Genomic DNA, 20,858 nt, shown 5'->3' on the forward strand with positions numbered 1-20,858 from the left:
GTGTATTTTCTTCTTCTGAAGCAGTTTTTGGTAGAAAAGTTCTTCAGGCAGCGGTTTCAGTTTGAATCTTCTGCTTATGTTTTTCGTTAAACTTTATTTTGGGTGTGGATTATTTTCAGCAGGAATTGGCTGTCTTTATTTTATCCCTCCCTCTCTAGTGACTCTTGTGTGGAAAGATCCACATCTTGGGTAGTCATTATCCCATACGTCACTAGCTCATGGACTCTTGTTAATTACATGAAAGAAAACATAATTTATGTAAGAACTTACCTGATAAATTCATTTCTTTCATATTAACAAGAGTCCATGAGGCCCGCCCTTTTTTGTGGTGGTTATGATTTTTTTGTATAAAGCACAATTATTCCAATTCCTTATTTTATATGCTTCGCACTTTTTTTCTTATCACCCCACTTCTTGGCTATTCGTTAAACTGATTTGTGGGTGTGGTGAGGGGTGTATTTATAGGCATTTTAAGGTTTGGGAAACTTTGCCCCTCCTGGTAGGAATGTATATCCCATACGTCACTAGCTCATGGACTCTTGTTAATATGAAAGAAATGAATTTATCAGGTAAGTTCTTACATAAATTATGTTTTTTATTTTATAGAGCCCAAGAGTACACAAAAAGCAAGTCTGCAGACAGCGTACCTCATCCGTCTTTGGTGGTGTGTCCTCCAACCTTGACAGGCCATTGGGTGGATGAAGTGGGAAAATTTTGCTCTAAAGAATATCTCAATCCCTTGCACTATACTGGACCTCCTACCGAACGTGCAAGGTAAAATCAATTCTAAGACCTATTCAGAATATTTAAACGTTCTGAAAATTGAGCAGAATATTTGCCTTTGTTTTTGAGATGCAAAAAGACAGAAACCGTTTTAGCTTTTATTAAAAACTACCATGGTCTTACTTTGTACAATTGTTTAACATTCCAAATAACATATAAAAATTTGTCCGATGGTTGGAAAATGTCTGCAGCTTCATAGAAAACATAAAATGATAGTTTGGGTTTTCATTTGTTATAACTTTTATTTTTCCCCCTTATCAGGTTACAACACCAAGTAAAAAAACACAACCTAGTTGTAGCATCGTATGATGTTGTGAGGAATGACATAGACTTCTTCAGGTATGGAATCAAATTCTTCTGTCCTTTGAAATGTTTCAGACAGGGCCTTGAAAAGTTGTTTGATTATATCTCTGATATTTCAGAAATATGAAGTTCAACTATTGTATTCTTGATGAAGGGCATGTGATAAAAAATGGAAAAACCAAATTGTCAAAAGCAGTAAAACAACTTGCAGCCAATTACAGAATTATTCTTTCTGGTACACCAATTCAGGTAGGTACATTTGTATATTCATTAGTGACCATAAGTGCTTTAAAAAAATTCACATACACCCTTTTTACTTTGCAAGCGTCTGAAGCATAAAAAGTTTTTAAACAGTAATTCATTGTCTACAATAGACCTACATTTCTTTCATGTAATTGGCAAGAGTCCATGAGCTAGTGACGTATGGGATATACATTCCTACCAGGAGGGGCAAAGTTTCCCAAACCTCAAAATGCCTATAAATACACCCCTCACCACACCCACAATTCAGTTTTACAAACTTTGCCTCCCATGGAGGTGGTGAAGTAAGTTTGTGCTAGATTTCTACGTTGTTATGCGCTTCGCAGCAGGCTGAAGCCTGGTTTTCCTCTCAGAGTGCAGTGAATGTCAGAGGGATGTGAAGAGAGTATTGCCTATTTGAATATCATGGTCTTCCTCTAGGGGATCTATTTCATAGGTTCTCTGTTATCGGTCGTAGAGATTTCTTCTCCTACCTCCCTTTTCAGATCGACGATATACTCTTATATACCATTACCTCTACTGATTCTCGTTTCAGTACTGGTTTGGCCATCTGCTATATGTAGATGAGTGTCTTAGGGTAAGTAAGTCTTATTTCTATTCATGACACTCTAAGCTATGGTTGGGCACTTTATATGTAAAGTTCTAAATATATGTGTTAAACTTATATTTGCCATGATTCAGGATAATCGGTATTCCTTCTTTCAGACTGTCATTTTAATTTTTTTGGGAAAATGCATATGAATTATATTTCTTTCATGTAATTAGCAAGAGTCCATGAGCTAGTGACGTATGGGATATACATTCCTACCAGGAGGGGCAAAGTTTCCCAAACCTCAAAATGCCTATAAATACACCCCTCACCACACCCACAATTCAGTTTTACAAACTTTGCCTCCGATGGAGGTGGTGAAGTAAGTTTGTGCTAGATTCTACGTTGATATGCGCTCCGCAGCAAGTTGGAGCCCGGTTTTCCTCTCAGCGTGCAGTGAATGTCAGAGGGATGTGAGGAGAGTATTGCCTATTTGAATGCAGTGATCTCCTTCTACGGGGTCTATTTCATAGGTTCTCTGTTATCGGTCGTAGAGATTCATCTCTTACCTCCCTTTTCAGATCGACGATATACTCTTATATATACCATTACCTCTGCCGATTCTCGTTTCAGTACTGGTTTGGCTTTCTACAAACATGTAGATGAGTGTCCTGGGGTAAGTAAATCTTATTTTCTGTGACACTCTAAGCTATGGTTGGGCACTTTGTTTATAAAGTTCTAAATATATGTATTCAAACATTTATTTGCCTTGATTCAGAATGTTCAACATTCCTTATTTTTCAGACAGTCCGTTTCATATTTGGGATAATGCACTTGAATTAATCATTTTTTTCTTACCTTCAAAAATTTGACTCTTTTTTCCCTGTGGGCTGTTAGGCTCGCGGGGGCTGAAAATGCTTCATTTTATTGCGTCATTCTTGGAGCGGACTTTTTTGGCGCAAAAAATTATTTTCCGTTTCCGGCGTCATACGTGTCGCCGGAAGTTGCGTCATTTTTTTGACGTTAAGCATTTAGGCGCCAAATAATGTGGGCGTCTTATTTGGCGCTAAAAAATATGGGCGTCTCTTTTGTCTCCACATTATTTAAGTCTCATTTTTTATTGCTTCTGGTTGCTAGAAGCTTGTTCTTTGGCATTCTTTCCTATTCCTGAAACTGTCATTTAAGGAATTTGATCAATTTTGCTTTATATGTTGTTTTTTCTCTTACATATTGCAAGATGTCTCACGTTGCATCTGAGTCAGAAGATACTACAGGAAAATCGCTGTCTAGTGCTGGATCTACCAAAGCTAAGTGTATCTGCTGTAAACTTTTGGTAGCTATTCCTCCGGCTGTTGTTTGTATTAATTGTCATGACAAACTTGTTAATGCAGATAATATTTCCTTTAGTAAAGTACCATTGCCTGTTGCAGTTCCCTCAACATCTAAGGTGCAGAATGTTCCTGATAACATAAGAGATTTTGTTTCTGAATCCATAAAGAAGGCTATGTCTGTTATTTCTCCTTCTAGTAAACGTAAAAAGTCTTTTAAAACTTCTCTCCCTACAGATGAATTTTTAAATGAACATCATCATTCTGATTCTGATGACTCTTCTGGTTCAGAGGATTCTGTCTCAGAGATTGATGCTGATAAATCTTCATATTTATTTAAAATGGAATTTATTTGTTCTTTACTTAAAGAAGTACTAATTGCTTTAGAAATTGAGGATTCTGGTCCTCTTGATACTAATTCTAAACGTTTAGATAAGGTATTTAAATCTCCTGTGGTTATTCCAGAAGTTTTTCCTGTTCCTAATGCTATTTCTGCAGTAATTTCCAAAGAATGGGATAAATTGGGTAATTCATTTACTCCTTCTAAACGTTTTAAGCAATTATATCCTGTGCCGTCTGACAGATTAGAATTTTGGGACAAAATCCCTAAAGTTGATGGGGCTATTTCTACCCTTGCTAAACGTACTACTATTCCTACGTCAGATGGTACTTCGTTTAAGGATCCTTTAGATAGGAAAATTGAATCCTTTCTAAGAAAAGCTTATCTGTGTTCAGGTAATCTTCTTAGACCTGCTATATCATTGGCTGATGTTGCTGCAGCTTCAACTTTTTGGTTGGAAACTTTAGCGCAACAAGTAACAGATCATGATTCTCATGATATTATTATTCTTCTTCAGCATGCTAATAATTTTATCTGTGATGCCATTTTTGATGATATCAGAGTTGATGTCAGGTTTATGTCTCTAGCTATTTTAGCTAGAAGAGCTTTATGGCTTAAGACTTGGAATGCTGATATGGCTTCTAAATCAACTCTACTTTCCATTTCTTTCCAGGGTAACAAATTATTTGGTTCTCAGTTGGATTCTATTACTAAAAACAGGGCTAATAATCGTTTTCGTTCCTTTCGTTTCAACAAAGAACAAAAGCCTGATCCTTCATCCTCAGGAGCAGTTTCAGTTTGGAAACCATCTCCAGTCTGGAATAAATCCAAGCCTACTAGAAAGGCAAAGCCTGCTTCTAAGTCCACATGAAGGTGCGGCCCTCATTCCAGCTCAGCTGGTAGGGGGCAGGTTATGTTTTTTCAAAGAAATTTGGATCAATTCTGTTCACAATCTTTGGATTCAGAACATTGTTTCAGAAGGGTACAGAATTGGTTTCAAGATGAGACCTCCTGCAAAGAGATTTTTTCTTTCCCGTGTCCCAGTAAATCCAGTGAAAGCTCAAGCATTTCTGAATTGTGTTTCAGATCTAGAGTTGGCTGGAGTAATTATGCCAGTTCCAGTTCCGGAACAGGGGATGGGGTTTTATTCAAATCTCTTCATTGTACCAAAGAAGGAGAATTCCTTCAGACCAGTTCTGGATCTAAAAATATTGAATCGTTATGTAAGGATACCAACGTTCAAGATGGTAACTGTAAGGACTATCTTGCCTTTTGTTCAGCAAGGGAATTATATGTCCACAATAGATTTACAGGATGCATATCTGCATATTCCGATTCATCCAGATCATTATCAGTTCCTGAGATTCTCTTTTCTGGACAAGCATTACCAGTTTGTGGCTCTGCCGTTTGGCCTAGCTACAGCTCCAAGAATTTTTTCAAAGGTTCTCGGTGCCCTTCTGTCTGTAATCAGAGAACAGGGTATTGTGGTATTTCCTTATTTGGACGATATCTTGGTACTTGCTCAGTCTTTACATTTAGCAGAATCTCATACGAATCGACTTGTGTTGTTTCTTCAAGATCATGGTTGGAGGATCAATTTACCAAAAAGTTCTTTGATTCCTCAGACAAGGGTAACCTTTCTGGGTTTCCAGATAGATTCAGTGTCCATGACTCTGTCTTTAACAGACAAGAGACGTCTAAAATTGATTGCAGCTTGTCGAAACCTTCAGTCACAATCATTCCCTTCGGTAGCCTTATGCATGGAAATTCTAGGTCTTATGACTGCTGCATCGGACGCGATCCCCTTTGCTCGTTTTCACATGCGACCTCTTCAGCTCTGTATGCTGAATCAATGGTGCAAGGATTACACAAAGATATCTCAATTAATATCTTTAAAACCGATTGTACGACACTCTCTAACGTGGTGGACAGATCACTATCGTTTAATTCAGGGGGCTTCTTTTGTGCTTCCGACCTGGACTGTAATTTCAACAGATGCAAGTCTCACAGGTTGGGGAGCTGTGTGGGGATCTCTGACGGCACAAAGAGTTTGGGAATCTCAGGAGGTGAGATTACCGATCAATATTTTGGAACTCCGTGCAATTTTCAGAGCTCTTCAGTTTTGGCCTCTTCTGAAGAGAGAATCATTCATTTGTTTTCAGACAGACTATGTCACAACTGTGGCATACATCAATCATCAAGGAGGGACTCACAGTCCTCTGGCTATGAAAGAAGTATCTCGAATTTTGGTTTGGGCGGAATCCAGCTCCTGTCTAATCTCTGCGGTTCATATCCCAGGTATAGACAATTGGGAAGCGGATTATCTCAGTCGCCAAACGTTGCATCCGGGCGAATGGTCTCTTCACCCAGAGGTATTTCTTCAGATTGTTCAAATGTGGGAACTTCCAGAAATAGATCTGATGGCGTCTCATCTAAACAAGAAACTTCCCAGGTATCTGTCCAGATACCGGGATCCTCAGGCGGAGGCAGTGGATGCATTATCACTTCCTTGGAAGTATCATCCTGCCTATATCTTTCCGCCTCTAGTTCTTCTTCCAAGAGTAATCTCGAAGATTCTGAAGGAATGCTCGTTTGTTCTGCTGGTAGCTCCGGCATGGCCTCACAGGTTTTGGTATGCGGATCTTGTCCGGATGGCCTCTTGCCAACCGTGGACTCTTCCGTTAAGACCAGACCTTCTGTCTCAAGGTCCTTTTTTCCATCAGGATCTGAAATCCTTAAATTTAAAGGTATGGAGATTGAACGCTTGATTCTTGGTCAAAGAGGTTTCTCGGACTCTGTGATTAATACTATGTTACAGGCTCGTAAATCTGTATCCAGAGAGATATATTATAGAGTCTGGAAGACTTATATTTCTTGGTGTCTTTCTCATCATTTTTCTTGGCATTCTTTTAGAATACCGAGAATATTACAGTTTCTTCAGGATGGTTTAGATAAGGGTTTGTCCGCAAGTTCCTTGAAAGGACAAATCTCTGCTCTTTCTGTTCTTTTTCACAGAAAGATTGCTATTCTTCCTGATATTCATTGTTTTGTACAAGCTTTGGTTCGTATAAAGCCTGTCATTAAGTCAATTTCTCCTCCCTGGAGTTTGAATTTGGTTCTGGGGGCTCTTCAAGCTCCTCCATTTGAACCTATGCATTCATTGGACATTAAATTACTTTCTTGGAAAGTTTTGTTCCTTTTGGCCATCTCTTCTGTCAGAAGAGTTTCTGAATTATCTGCTCTTTCTTGTGAGTCTCCTTTTCTGATTTTTCATCAGGATAAGGCGGTGTTGCGAACTTCTTTTGAATTTTTACCTAAAGTTGTGAATTCCAACAACATTAGTAGAGAAATTGTGGTTCCTTCATTATGTCCTAATCCTAAGAATTCTAAGGAGAAATCGTTGCATTCTTTGGATGTTGTTAGAGCTTTGAAGTATTATGTTGAAGCTACTAAATCTTTCCGAAAGACTTCTAGTCTATTTGTTATCTTTTCCGGTTCTAGAAAAGGCCAGAAAGCTTCTGCCATTTCTTTGGCATCTTGGTTGAAATCTTTAATTCATCTTGCCTATGTTGAGTCGGGTAAAACTCCGCCTCAGAGGATTACAGCTCATTCTACTAGGTCAGTTTCTACTTCCTGGGCGTTTATGAATGAAGCTTCGGTTGATCAGATTTGCAAAGCAGCAACTTGGTCCTCTTTGCATACTTTTACTAAATTCTACCATTTTGATGTATTTTCTTCTTCTGAAGCAGTTTTTGGTAGAAAAGTACTTCAGGCAGCGGTTTCAGTTTGAATCTTCTGCTTATGTTTTTCATTAAACTTTATTTTGGGTGTGGATTATTTTCAGCAGGAATTGGCTGTCTTTATTTTATCCCTCCCTCTCTAGTGACTCTTGTGTGGAAAGATCCACATCTTGGGTAGTCATTATCCCATACGTCACTAGCTCATGGACTCTTGTTAATTACATGAAAGAAAACATAATTTATGTAAGAACTTACCTGATAAATTCATTTCTTTCATATTAGCAAGAGTCCATGAGGCCCGCCCTTTTTTTGTGGTGGTTATGATTTTGTATAAAGCACAATTATTCCAATTCCTTATTTTATATGCTTTCGCACTTTTTTATCACCCCACTTCTTGGCTATTCGTTAAACTGAATTGTGGGTGTGGTGAGGGGTGTATTTATAGGCATTTTGAGGTTTGGGAAACTTTGCCCCTCCTGGTAGGAATGTATATCCCATACGTCACTAGCTCATGGACTCTTGCTAATATGAAAGAAATGAATTTATCAGGTAAGTTCTTACATAAATTATGTTTTTCTTTCATGTAATTAGCAAGAGTCCATGAGCTAGTGACGTATGGGATATACATTCCTACCAGGAGGGGCAAAGTTTCCCAAACCTCAAAATGCCTATAAATACACCCCTCACCACACCCACAATTCAGTTTTACAAATTTTGCCTCCTATGGAGGTGGTGAGATTCTACGTTGATATGCGCTCCGCAGCAAGTTGGAGCCCGGTTTTCCTCTCAGCGTGCAGTGAATGTCAGAGGGATGTGAGGAGAGTATTGCCTATTTGAATGCAGTGATCTCCTTCTACGGGGTCTATTTCATAGGTTCTCTGTTATCGGTCGTAGAGATTCATCTCTTACCTCCCTTTTCAGATCGACGATATACTCTTATTTATATACCATTACCTCTGCTGATTTTCGTTTCAGTACTGGTTTGGCTTTCTACAAACATGTAGATGAGTGTCCTGGGGTAAGTAAATCTTATTTTCTGTGACACTCTAAGCTATGGTTGGGCACTTTATTTATAAAGTTCTAAATATATGTATTCAAACATTTATTTGCCTTGACTCAGGATGTTCAACATTCCTTATTTTCAGACAGTCAGTTTCATATTTGGGATAATGCATTTGAATCAATCATTTTTTCTTACCTTAAAAAATTTGACTCTTTTTTCCCTGTGGGCTGTTAGGCTCGCGGGGGCTGAAAATGCTTCATTTTATTGCGTCATTCTTGGCGCGGACTTTTTTGGCGCAAAAATCTTTTCTGTTTCCGGCGTCATACGTGTCGCCGGAAGTTGCGTCATTTTTTTGACGTCCTTTTGCGCCAAAAATGTCGGCGTTCCGGATGTGGCGTCATTTTTTGCGCCAAAAAGCATTTAGGCGCCAAATTTATTTGGCGCTAAAAAAATATGGGCGTCTCTTTTGTCTCCACATTATTTCAGTCTCATTTTTTCTTTGCTTCTGGTTACTAGAAGCTTGTTTATTGGCATTTTTTCCCATTCCTGAAACTGTCATTTAAGGAATTTGATCAATTTTGCTTTATATGTTGTTTTTTCTCTTACATATTGCAAGATGTCTCACGTTGCATCTGAGTCAGAAGATACTTCAGGAAAATCGCTGTCTAGTGCTGGAACTACCAAAGCTAAGTGTATCTGCTGTAAACTTTTGGTAGCTATTCCTCCGGCTGTTGTTTGTACTAATTGTCATGACAAACTTGTTAATGCAGATAATATTTCCTTTAGTAATGTACCATTGCCTGTTGCAGTTCCTTCAACATCTAAGGTGCAGAATGTTCCTGATAACATAAGAGATTTTGTTTCTGAATCCATCAAGAAGGCTATGTCTGTTATTTCTCCTTCTAGTAAACATAAAAAATCTTTTAAAACTTCTCTCTCTACAGATGAATTTTTAAATGAACATCATCATTCTGATTCTGATGACTCTTCTGGTTCAGAGGATTCTGTTTCAGAGATTGATGCTGATAAATCTTCATATTTATTTAAAATGGAATTTATTCGTTCTTTACTTAAAGAAGTACTAATTGCTTTAGAAATAGAGGATTCTGGTCCTCTTGATACTAATTCTAAACGTTTAGATAAGGTATTTAAATCTCCTGTGGTTATTCCAGAAGTTTTTCCTGTTCCTAATGCTATTTCTGAAGTAATTTCCAGAGAATGGGATAAATTGGGTAATTCATTTACTCCTTCTAAACGTTTTAAGCAATTATATCCTGTGCCGTCTGACAGATTAGAATTTTGGGACAAAATCCCTAAAGTTGATGGGGCTATTTCTACCCTTGCTAAACGTACTACTATTCCTACGTCAGATGGTACTTCGTTTAAGGATCCTTTAGATAGGAAAATTGAATCCTTTCTAAGATAAGCTTATCTGTGTTCAGGTAATCTTCTTAGACCTGCTATATCATTGGCTGATGTTGCTGCAGCTTCAACTTTTTGGTTGGAGACTTTAGCGCAACAAGTAACAGATCAAGATTCTCATAATATTATTCTTCTTCTTCAGCATGCTAATAATTTTATCTGTGATGGCATTTTTGATATTATCAGAGTTGATGTCAGGTTTATGTCTCTAGCTATTTTAGCTAGAAGAGCTTTATGGCTTAAAACTTATAATGCTGATATGGCTTCTAAATCAACTCTACTTTCCATTTCTTTCCAGGGTAACAAATTATTTGGTTCTCAGTTGGATTCTATTATCTCAACTGTTACTGGTGGGAAAGGAACTTTTTTACCACAGGATAAAAAATCTAAGGGTAAAAACAGGGCTAATAATCGTTTTCGTTCCTTTCGTTTCAACAAAGAACAAAAGCCTGATCCTTCATCCTCAGGAGCAGTTTCAGTTTGGAAACCATCTCCAGTCTGGAATAAATCCAAGCCTTCTAGAAAGGCAAAGCCTGCTTCTAAGTCCACATGAAGGTGCGGCCCTCATTCCAGCTCAGCTGGTAGGGGGCAGGTTACGTTTTTTCAAAGAAATTTGGATCAATTCTGTTCACAATCTTTGGATTCAGAACATTGTTTCAGAAGGGTACAGAATTGGTTTCAAGATGAGACCTCCTGCAAAGAGATTTTTTCTTTCCCGTGTCCCAGTAAATCCAGTGAAAGCTCAAGCATTTCTGATTTGTGTTTCAGATCTAGAGTTGGCTGGAGTAATTATGCCAGTTCCGGTTCTGGAACAGGGGATGGGGTTTTATTCAAATCTCTTCATTGTACCAAAGAAGGAGAATTCCTTCAGACCAGTTCTGGATCTAAAAATATTGAATCGTTATGTAAGGATACCAACGTTCAAAATGGTAACTGTAAGGACTATCTTGCCTTTTGTTCAGCAAGGGCATTATATGTCCACAATAGATTTACAGGATGCATATCTGCATATTCCGATTCATCCGGATCATTATCAGTTCCTGAGATTCTCTTTTCTGGACAAGCATTACCAGTTTGTGGCTCTGCCGTTTGGCCTAGCTACAGCTCCAAGAATTTTTACAAAGGTTCTCGGTGCCCTTCTGTCTGTAATCAGAGAACAGGGTATTGTGGTATTTCCTTATTTGGACGATATCTTGGTACTTGCTCAGTCTTTACATTTAGCAGAATCTCATACGAATCGACTTGTGTTGTTTCTTCAAGATCATGGTTGGAGGATCAATTCACCAAAAAGTTCATTGATTCCTCAGACAAGGGTAACCTTTCTGGGTTTCCAGATAGATTCAGTGTCCATGACTCTGTCTTTAACAGACAAGAGACGTCTAAAATTGATTTCAGCTTGTCGAAACCTTCAGTCACAATCATTCCCTTCGGTAGCCTTATGCATGGAAATTCTAGGTCTTATGACTGCTGCATCGGACGCGATCCCCTTTGCTCGTTTTCACATGCGACCTCTTCAGCTCTGTATGCTGAATCAATGGTGCAAGGATTACACAAAGATATCTCAATTAATATCTTTAAAACCGATTGTACGACACTCTCTAACGTGGTGGACAGATCACCATCGTTTACTTCAGGGGGCTTCTTTTGTGCTTCCGACCTGGACTGTAATTTCAACAGATGCAAGTCTCACAGGTTGGGGAGCTGTGTGGGGATCTCTGACGGCACAAGGAGTTTGGGAATCTCAGGAGGTGAGATTACCGATCAATATTTTTCAGAGCTCTTCAGTCTTGGCCTCTTCTGAAGAGGGAATCGTTCATTTGCTTTCAGACAGACAATGTCACAACTGTGGCATACATCAATCATCAAGGAGGGACTCACAGTCCTCTGGCTATGAAAGAAGTATCTCGAATTCTGGTTTGGGCGGAATCCAGCTCCTGTCTAATCTCTGCGGTTCATATCCCAGGTATAGACAATTGGGAAGCGGATTATCTCAGTCGCCAAACGTTGCATCCGGGCGAATGGTCTCTTCACCCAGAGGTATTTCTTCAGATTGTTCAAATGTGGGAGCTTCCAGAAATAGATCTGATGGCGTCTCATCTAAACAAGAAACTTCCCAGGTATCTGTCCAGATCCCGGGATCCTCAGGCGGAAGCAGTGGATGCATTATCACTTCCTTGGAAGTATCATCCTGCTTATATCTTTCCGCCTCTAGTTCTTCTTCCAAGAGTAATCTCCAAGATTCTGAAGGAATGCTCGTTTGTTCTGCTGGTAGCTCCGGCATGGCCTCACAGGTTTTGGTATGCGGATCTTGTCCGGATGGCCTCTTGCCATCCGTGGACTCTTCCGCTACGACCAGACCTTCTGTCGCAAGGTCCTTTTTTCCATCAGGATCTCAAATCCTTAAATTTAAAGGTATGGAGATTGAACGCTTGATTCTTGGTCAAAGAGGTTTCTCTGACTCTGTGATTAATACTATGTTACAGGCTCGTAAATCTGTATCCAGAGAGATATATTATAGAGTCTGGAAGACTTATATTTCTTGGTGTCTTTCTCATCATTTTTTTGGCATTCTTTTAGAATCCCGAGAATTTTACAGTTTCTAAAGGATGGTTTAGATAAAGGTTTATCCGCAAGTTCTTTGAAAGGACAAATCTCTGCTCTTTCTGTTCTTTTTCACAGAAAGATTGCTAATCTTCCTGATATTCATTGTTTTGTACAAGCTTTGGTTCGTATAAAACCTGTCATTAAGTCAATTTCTCCACCTTGGAGTTTGAATTTGGTTCTGGGGGCTCTTCAAGCTCCTCCGTTTGAACCTATGCATTCATTGGACATTAAATTACTTTCTTGGAAAGTTTTGTTCCTTTTGGCAATCTCTTCTGCCAGAAGAGTTTCTGAATTATCTGCTCTTTCTTGTGAGTTTACTTTTCTGATTTTTCATCAGGATAAGGCGGTGTTGCGAACTTCTTTTGAATTTTTACCTAAAGTTGTGAATTCCAACAACATTAGTAGAGAAATTGTGGTTCCTTCATTATGTCCTAATCCTAAGAATTCTAAGGAGAAATCGTTGCATTCTTTGGATGTTGTTAGAGCTTTGAAATATTATGTTGAAGCTACTAAGTCTTTCCGAAAGACTTCTAGTTTGTTTGTTATCTTTTCCGGTTCTAGAAAAGGCCAGAAAGCTTCTGCCATTTCTTTGGCATCTTGGTTGAAATCTTTAATTCATCTTGCCTATCTTGAGTCTGGTAAAACTCCGCCTCAAAGGATTACAGCTCATTCTACTAGGTCAGTTTCTACTTCCTGGGCGTTTAGGAATGAAGCTTCGATTGATCAGATTTGCAAAGCAGCAACTTGGTCCTCTTTGCATACTTTTACTAAATTCTACCGTTTTGATTTCTTCTTCTGAAGCAGTTTTTGGTAGAAAAGTACTTCAGGCAGCGGTTTCAGTTTGAATCTTCTGCTTATGTTTTTTCTTTAAACTTTATTTTGGGTGTGGATTATTTTCAGCAGGAATTGGCTGTCTTTATTTTATCCCTCCCTCTCTAGTGACTCTTGCGTGGAAAGATCCACATCTTGGGTAATCATTATCCCATACGTCACTAGCTCATGGACTCTTGCTAATTACATGAAAGAAAACATAATTTATGTAAGAACTTACCTGATAAATTCATTTCTTTCATATTAGCAAGAGTCCATGAGGCCCGCCCTTTTTTTGTGGTGGTTATGATTTTTGTATAAAGCACAATTATTCCAATTCCTTATTTTATATGCTTTCGCACTTTTTTTTATCACCCCACTTCTTGGCTATTCGTTAAACTGAATTGTGGGTGTGGTGAGGGGTGTATTTATAGGCATTTTGATGTTTGGGAAACTTTGCCCCTCCTGGTAGGAATGTATATCCCATACGTCACTAGCTCATGGACTCTTGCTAATATGAAAGAAATGAATTTATCAGGTAAGTTCTTACATAAATTATGTTTTTTCTTACCTTAAAAAATTTCAAATTTCAATTGACTTTTTTTCTAAATTGCGGGCTGTTAGGCTCGCGGATGCAGAAAATGCTTCTATTTATTGCGTCATTCTTGGCGCAAGACTTTTTTGGCGCAAAAATTTTGTCATTTCCGGCGTCATAGTTGGCGCCGAAAGTTTTCACGTGATTGCGTCATTTTTTACGTATGTGTGTTGCGGACATTTTTTTGGCGCCAAAAAATATGGGCGTCGTTCTTGGCGCCAAAATATGTGGGCGTCATACTTGGCGCCAGTTTTTTTTTTTTTCACATTATTTCAGTCTCACTTTTTAGTTGCTTCTGGTTTCTAGAGGCTTGTTTTGTTTTTGCATTTTTTCCCATTCCTGAAACTGCCATTTAAGGAATTTGATAATTTTGCTTTATATGTTTTTTTCTGTTACATATTGCAAGATGTCACTACCTGACTCTGGATCAGAATCTACTTCTGGAAAGACGCTGCCTGATGTCGGTTCTACCAAAGCTAAGTGCATTTGTTGTAAACTTTTGGTAACTCTTCCTCCGGCTGTAGTTTGTGTTAGTTGTCATGATAAACTATCAAACGCAGATAATATTTCCATTGGTAATAATCCATTACCTGTTGTTCCTTCAACATCTAATGTTCAGGATGTTCCTGTTAATGTAAAATAATTTGTTTCTAATTCTATTTGGAAGGCTCTGTCTGTCTGTTCCTCCTTCTAGTAAACGTAAGAGGTCTTTTAAAACTTCACATATTTCAGATGAATTTTGAAATGACCGCCATCATTCTGACTTATCTGTTTCTGATGAGGATCTATCTGGTTCTGAAGATTCTGCCTCAGATATTGACACTGATAAATCTTCATATTTGTTTAAGATGGAGTTTATTCGTTCTTTACTTAAAGTGTTGATTGCATTAGATATGGAGGAGTCTAGTCCTCTTGATATTAAAACTAATAAGCGTTTAAATTCAGTTTTTAATCCTCATGTAGTTATTCCAGAAGTTTTTCCAGTTCCTGATGCTATTTCAGAAGTAATTTCTAGGTAATGGAATAGTCTGGGTACTTCATTTACTCCTTCTCCAAGGTTTAAGAAATTGTACCCTTTGCCATCTGATAGATTAGAGTTTTGGGAAAAAAATCCCCAAAGTTGATGGGGCTATCTCTACTCTTGCTAAACGTACTACTATTCCTACGGCAGATAGTACTTCTTTTAAGGATCCTTTAGATAGGAAGCTTGAATCCTTTCTAAGGAAGGCTTATTTATGTTCAGGTAATTTTCTTAGCCCTGCTATTTCTTTGGCTGATGTTGCTGCAGCTTCCACTTTCTGGTTGGAGGCTTTAGCGCAACAAGTGTCAGACCATGATGCTTATAGCATTGTTAAACTTCTTCAACATGCTAATAACTTTGTTTGTGATGCCATTTTCGATATCATTAGAATTGATGTCAGGTATATGTCTTTAGCTATTTTAGCCAGGAGAGCTTTATGGCTTAAGTCTTGGAATGCAGATATGACTTCTAAGTCAACGTTGCTTTCTCTTTCTTTCCAAGGTAATAAAGTATTTGGTTCTCAGTTAGATTCAATAATTTCAACTGTTACTTGGGGGGAAGGGAGCCTTTTTGCCTCAGGACAAAAAATCTAAAGGTAAATATAGGGCTGCTAATCGTTTTCGTTACTTTCGTCAGAATAAGGAACAAAAGCCTGACCCTTCCCCTAAAGGAACAGTTTCCGTTTGGAAACCTTCTCCAGTCTGGAATAAATCCAAGCCTTTTAGAAAGTCAAAACCAGCTCCCAAATCTGCATGAAGGTGCGGCCCTCATTCCAGCACAGCTGGTAGGGGGCAGGTTACGATTTTTCAAAGATGTTTGGATCAATTCGATTCAAAGTCTTTGGATTCAGAACATTGTTTCACAAGGGTACAGAATAGGTTTAAAGGTAAGACCGCCTGTGAGAAGATTTTTTTTCTCTCACACATTCCAATAAACCCAGTAAAGGCTCAGGCGTTTCTGAAATGTGTTTCAGACCTAGAGTCGGCTGGGGTAATTGTGCCAGTTCCAGTTCTGGAACGGGGTCTGGGGTTTTACTCAAATCTGTTCATTGTACCAAAGAAGGAGAATTCCTTCAGACCTGTTCTGGATCTAAAAATATTGAATAGTTATGTAAGGATACCAACATTCAAAATGGTGACTATAAGGACTATTCTGCCTTTTGTTCAGCAAGGGCATTATATGTCTACAATAGACTTACAGGATGCATATCTTCATATTCCAATCCATCCAGATCACTATCAGTTTCTGAGATTCTCTTTTCTAGACAAGCATTACCAGTTTGTTGCTCTTCCGTTTGAAAAGATCCTTGGAGCTGTTGCTAGGCCAAAGGTTCTCAGTGCCCTTCTCTCTGTAATCAGAGAACAGGGTATTGCGGTATTTCCTTATTTGGACGATATCTTGGTACTTGCTCAGGCTTTACATTCTGCAGAATCTCATACGAATCAACTTGTGTTGTTTCTTCAAAGACATGGTTGGAGGATCAATTTACCAAAGAGTTCCTTGATTCCTCAGACAAGGGTAACCTTTTTGGGTTTCCAAATAGATTCAGTGTCCATGACTTTGTCTCTAACAGAAAAGAGACGTCTGAAATTGGTTTCAGCTTGTCGAAACCTTCAGTCTCAATCATTCCCTTCAGTCTCAATCATTCCCTTCGGTAGCTTTGTGCATGGAAATTCTAGGTCTCATGACTGCTGCATTGGACGTGATCCCTTTTGCTCGTTTTCACATGAGATCTCTCCAGCTTTGTTTGCTGAACCAATGGTGCAGGGATTATACAAAGATATCACAATTAATATCCTTAAATCCCAATGTTCGATCTTCTCTGACTTGGTGGTTGGATCACCATTGTTTAATTCAAGGGGCCTCTTTTGTTCGTCCAACCTGGACTGTGATCTCAACAGATGCGAGTCTTTCAGGTTGGGGAGCTGTATGGGGATCTCTGACAGCGCAGGGGGTTTGGGAATCTCAGGAGGCGAGATTACCAATCAACATTTTGGAACTCCGTGCGATTTTCAGAGCTCTTCAGTTCTGGCCTCTTCTGAAGAGAGAATAGTTTATTTGTTTTCAGACAGAAAATATCACAACCGTGGCATATGTCAATCATCAAGGGGGGACTCACAGTCCTCAGGCTATGAAAGAAGTATCTCGGATACTTGTATGGGCGGAATCCAGCTCCTGTCTAATTTCTGCGGTTCACATCCCAGGTGTAGACAATTGGGAAGCTGATTATCTCAGTCGCCAGACGTTACATCCGGGCGAATGGTCTCTTCACCCAGAGGTATTTATTCAGATTGTTCAAATCTGGGGACTTCCAGAAATAGATCTGATGGCCTCTCATCTAAACAAGAAACTTCCCAGGTATCTGTCCAGATCCCGGGATCCTCAGGCGGAAGCGGTGGACGCGTTGTCACTTCCTTGGACTTATCAACCTGCTTATATCTTTCCGCCTCTAGATCTTCTTCCAAAAGTGATTTCCAAAATCCTAATGGAGCGTTCGTTTGTACTGCTGGTGGCTCCAGCATGGCCACACAGGTTTTGGTATGCGGATCTCGTTCGGATGGCCAGTTGCCAACCTTGGACACTTCCGTTAAGGCCAGACCTTCTATCTCAATGCCCATTTTTCCATCAGGATCTCAAATCATTAAGTTTGAAGGTATGGAGATTGAACGCTTAATACTTAGTCATAGAGGTTTCTCTTATTCAGTGATTAATACTATGTTACAGGCTCGTAAATCTGTGTCTAGAAAGATCTATTACCGAGTCTGGAAGACTTACATTTCTTGGTGTTCTTCACATAAATTCTCTTGGCATTCTTTTAGAATTCCTAGAATTTTACAGTTTCTTCAGGATGGTCTGGAAAAAGGTTTGTCCGCAAGTTCCTTGAAAGGACAAATCTCTGCTCTTTCTGTACTTTTTCACAGAAAGATTGCTAATCATCCTGATATTCATTGTTTTGTACAGGCTTTGGTTCGTATTAAGCCTGTCATTAAGTCAATTTCTCCTCCTTGGAGTCTTAATTTGGTTCTGAGGGCTTTATAGGCTCCTCCGTTTGATCCTATGCATTCTCTGGATATTAAATTACTTTCTTGGAAAGTTTTATTCCTTTTGGCCATCTCTTCTGCTAGAAGAGTTTCTGAGTTATCTGCTCTTTCTTGTGAATCTCCTTTTCTGATTTTTCATCAGGATAAGGCAGTGTTGCGGACTTCATTTAATTTTTTTACCTAAAGTTGTGAATTCTAACAACATTAGTAGAGAAATTGTTGTCCCTTCTTTGTGTCCTAATCCTAAGAATTCTCTGGAGAGATCTTTACATTCTTTGGATGTAGTAAGAGCTTTGAAATATTATGTTGAAGCTACTAAAGATTTCAGGAAGACTTCTAGTCTATTTGTTGTCTTTTCTGGTTCTAGGAAAGGTCAGAAGGCTTCTGCCATTTCTTTGGCATCTTGGTTAAAGTCTTTGATTCATCATGCTTATGTGGAGTCGGGTAAATCCCTGCCTCAAAGGATTACGGCTCATTCTACTAGGTCAGTTTCTACTTCCTGGGCTTTTAAGAATGAAGCTTCTGTTGATCAGATTTGCAAAGCAGCAACTTTGTCTTCTTTGCATACTTTTACTAAATGCTACCATTTTGATGTTTTTTCTTCTTCTGAAGCAGTTTTTGGTAGAAAAGTACTTCAGGCAGCTGTTTCAGTTTGATTCTTCTGCTTATAATTTCAGTTTTTTTTCATTATAAGATTAAAACTTTTTGATTTGGGTTGTGGATTATTTTTTCAGCGGAATTGGCTGTCTTTATTTTATCCCTCCCTCTCTAGTGACTCTTGCGTGGAAGTTCCACATCTTGGGTATCTGCTATCCCATACGTCACTAGCTCATGGACTCTTGCCAATTACATGAAAGAGAACATAATTTATGTAAGAACTTACCTGATAAATTAATTTCTTTCATATTGGCAAGAGTCCATGAGGCCCACCCTTTTTGTGGTGGTTATGATTTTATTGTATAAAGCACAATTATTCCAATTCCTTGTTTAATGCTTTCGCTCCTTTCTTATCACCCCACTTCTTGGCTATTCGTTAAACTGAATTGTGGGTGTGGTGAGGGGTGTATTTATAGGCGTTTTGAGGTTTGGGAAACTTTGCCCCTCCTGGTAGGAATGTATATCCCATACGTCACTAGCTCATGGACTCTTGCCAAAATGAAAGAAATGAATTTATCAGGTAAGTTCTTACATAAATTGTTATTTTTCCATTTGCCTTCAACCTCTCCAAAGTACATTTCTCAAGTTTTCGTGGTTGTCGAAGTTTACTTCTAGTTTGTCTTGCAATATCAAGGGTTTTCCCAAAAGCACTTTTGCCTCACTTTATGAGCTGGTACAGAAAGCAATAGGTGTTCCTGTATTAATAGGACATTTTTATAATTACACCCTGGTTTTTTTTTTTCTTGATTGTGTATGTAAAAAGCATGTGTTTTGATTATAAAATCAAGTTGTTGTTTTTTTTTTGGGGGGGGGGAGTCGTCCTAGGCTTTAACCCCTGCTGTGTTCTTTAGAATCTCGACCAGGTTCCTCAATATCACAAATATAGTTTGTGGCCATCAGAGGACCTGTCACACCCAGGATGATTATTGAAGCTCCTGGAACTGGACTATTCCTTCCCTTCACTAACTTCCATGTCAGACATTTTAAAATTTTTAATTTCAAGGTGTGGTGGAAGCACACTACATTCACAAGAGTCAACCAATGTCAACTTCAATGAGTAGCCCAAGGAGACTTCCTTACTTGTAGAAGCTTAGACTTCCATATTGGCTAATAAGGCTTTTGGAACTTGTTTGGAAACCGTATCCCTCATACAATGATAGCTTAAAGAAAGGTACATTAAACACTAAACAAATGCTAGATATATTAATGTAATCATGTAGTTTTGTTAGTTGTTTAAATATGGACAAAATAAGAGTAAAGGTTTAGTTTCTATAAAACAATGGGGGCTGCCATGTTGTAACTTAAGTTACCTTCCCCTCTGTGGCCAATTAGGGACAGTTATAAATAGGTCACTAGAGTGTGCAGCCAATGACTGTGTGGATTATAAGTGTGCTGCACTTCTATTTCTTAAATGCTCACAATTTCAGAATTGAATTACAGGAAAAGGGGAAAAAATAAATATTGAAAGTATATTGTAGACTACTTTTCTTCTACAAGATATGAGTCCACGGATTTCATCCTTGTGGGATTTATCCTCCTGCTAACAGGAAGTGGCAAAGAGCACCACAGCAGAGCTGTATATATAGCTCCTCCCTTCCCTCCACCTCCAGTCATTCTCTTTGCCTGTGTTAGTAATAGGAAGAGGTAAAGTGAGGTATTGCTAGTCTGTTTAACATGTCTGAACTTGAGGAAACTCCTTGTTCTATGTGTTTAGACGGCATTGTGGAACCCCCTCTTACTTTGGGTACCTCTTCTACTGAAAGGGCCTTACAATGTAAAAAGCATATTTTATGTAAAGAAAGTGTGCCTAAGGATGATTCTCAGTCTGAAGAGAATCAGGATATGCCGCCTAATTCTCCCCAAGTGTCACAACCTTTAACGCCCACCCAAGCGACGCCGAGTTCCTCAACCGCGTCTAATTCTTTTACTCTGCAGGATATGGCTGCAGTTATGTCAACTACCCTTATAGAGGTATTATCTAAGTTACCAGTGTTACAGGGCAAACGCAGTCCTCTGATGCTTTGTTGGCTATTTCCGATGTACCCTCACAGGGATCTGAGTTGGGGGTCAGGGAACTTTTGTCTGAGGGAGAACTTTCGGAATCGGGAAGTGTTACCTTTAGACAGATTCGGATGTCATGTCCTTTAAATTGAAGCTAGAACACCTCTGCCTGTTACTTCGGGAGGTCTTAGCAACTCTGGATGACTGTGACCCTATTATGGTACCACCAAGAAATTGTTTAAAATGGACAAATATCTAGAAGTCCCCGCTTACACTGATGTTTTTCCGGTTCCTAAGAGAGTCTCAGATTATCAAGAGGGAGTGGAGTGGGACACACCGGGTATACCGTTCTCTCCTCCTCCTAATTTTAAGAAAATGTATCCCATATCTGACACCGTTCGGGACTCTTGGCAGACAGTC

At 38.9% G+C, this 20,858-nt stretch overlaps 1 protein-coding gene across 1 annotated transcript in view; it reads left to right on the top strand.

The window, feature by feature from the left end:
• Positions 1-20,858, top strand: part of BTAF1 (B-TFIID TATA-box binding protein associated factor 1) — a gene marked incomplete in the record, with an annotated part of 442,652 nt that overhangs the window by 368,185 nt on the left and 53,609 nt on the right. The window contains 3 exon segments of the mRNA XM_053692938.1: positions 609-774; positions 1,045-1,122; positions 1,206-1,335. Coding sequence (XP_053548913.1) covers positions 609-774; positions 1,045-1,122; positions 1,206-1,335 — 374 coding nt within the window.

This window comes from Bombina bombina, chromosome 9, assembly GCF_027579735.1.
Source record: "Bombina bombina isolate aBomBom1 chromosome 9, aBomBom1.pri, whole genome shotgun sequence".
Lineage (NCBI taxonomy): Eukaryota > Metazoa > Chordata > Amphibia > Anura > Bombinatoridae > Bombina > Bombina bombina.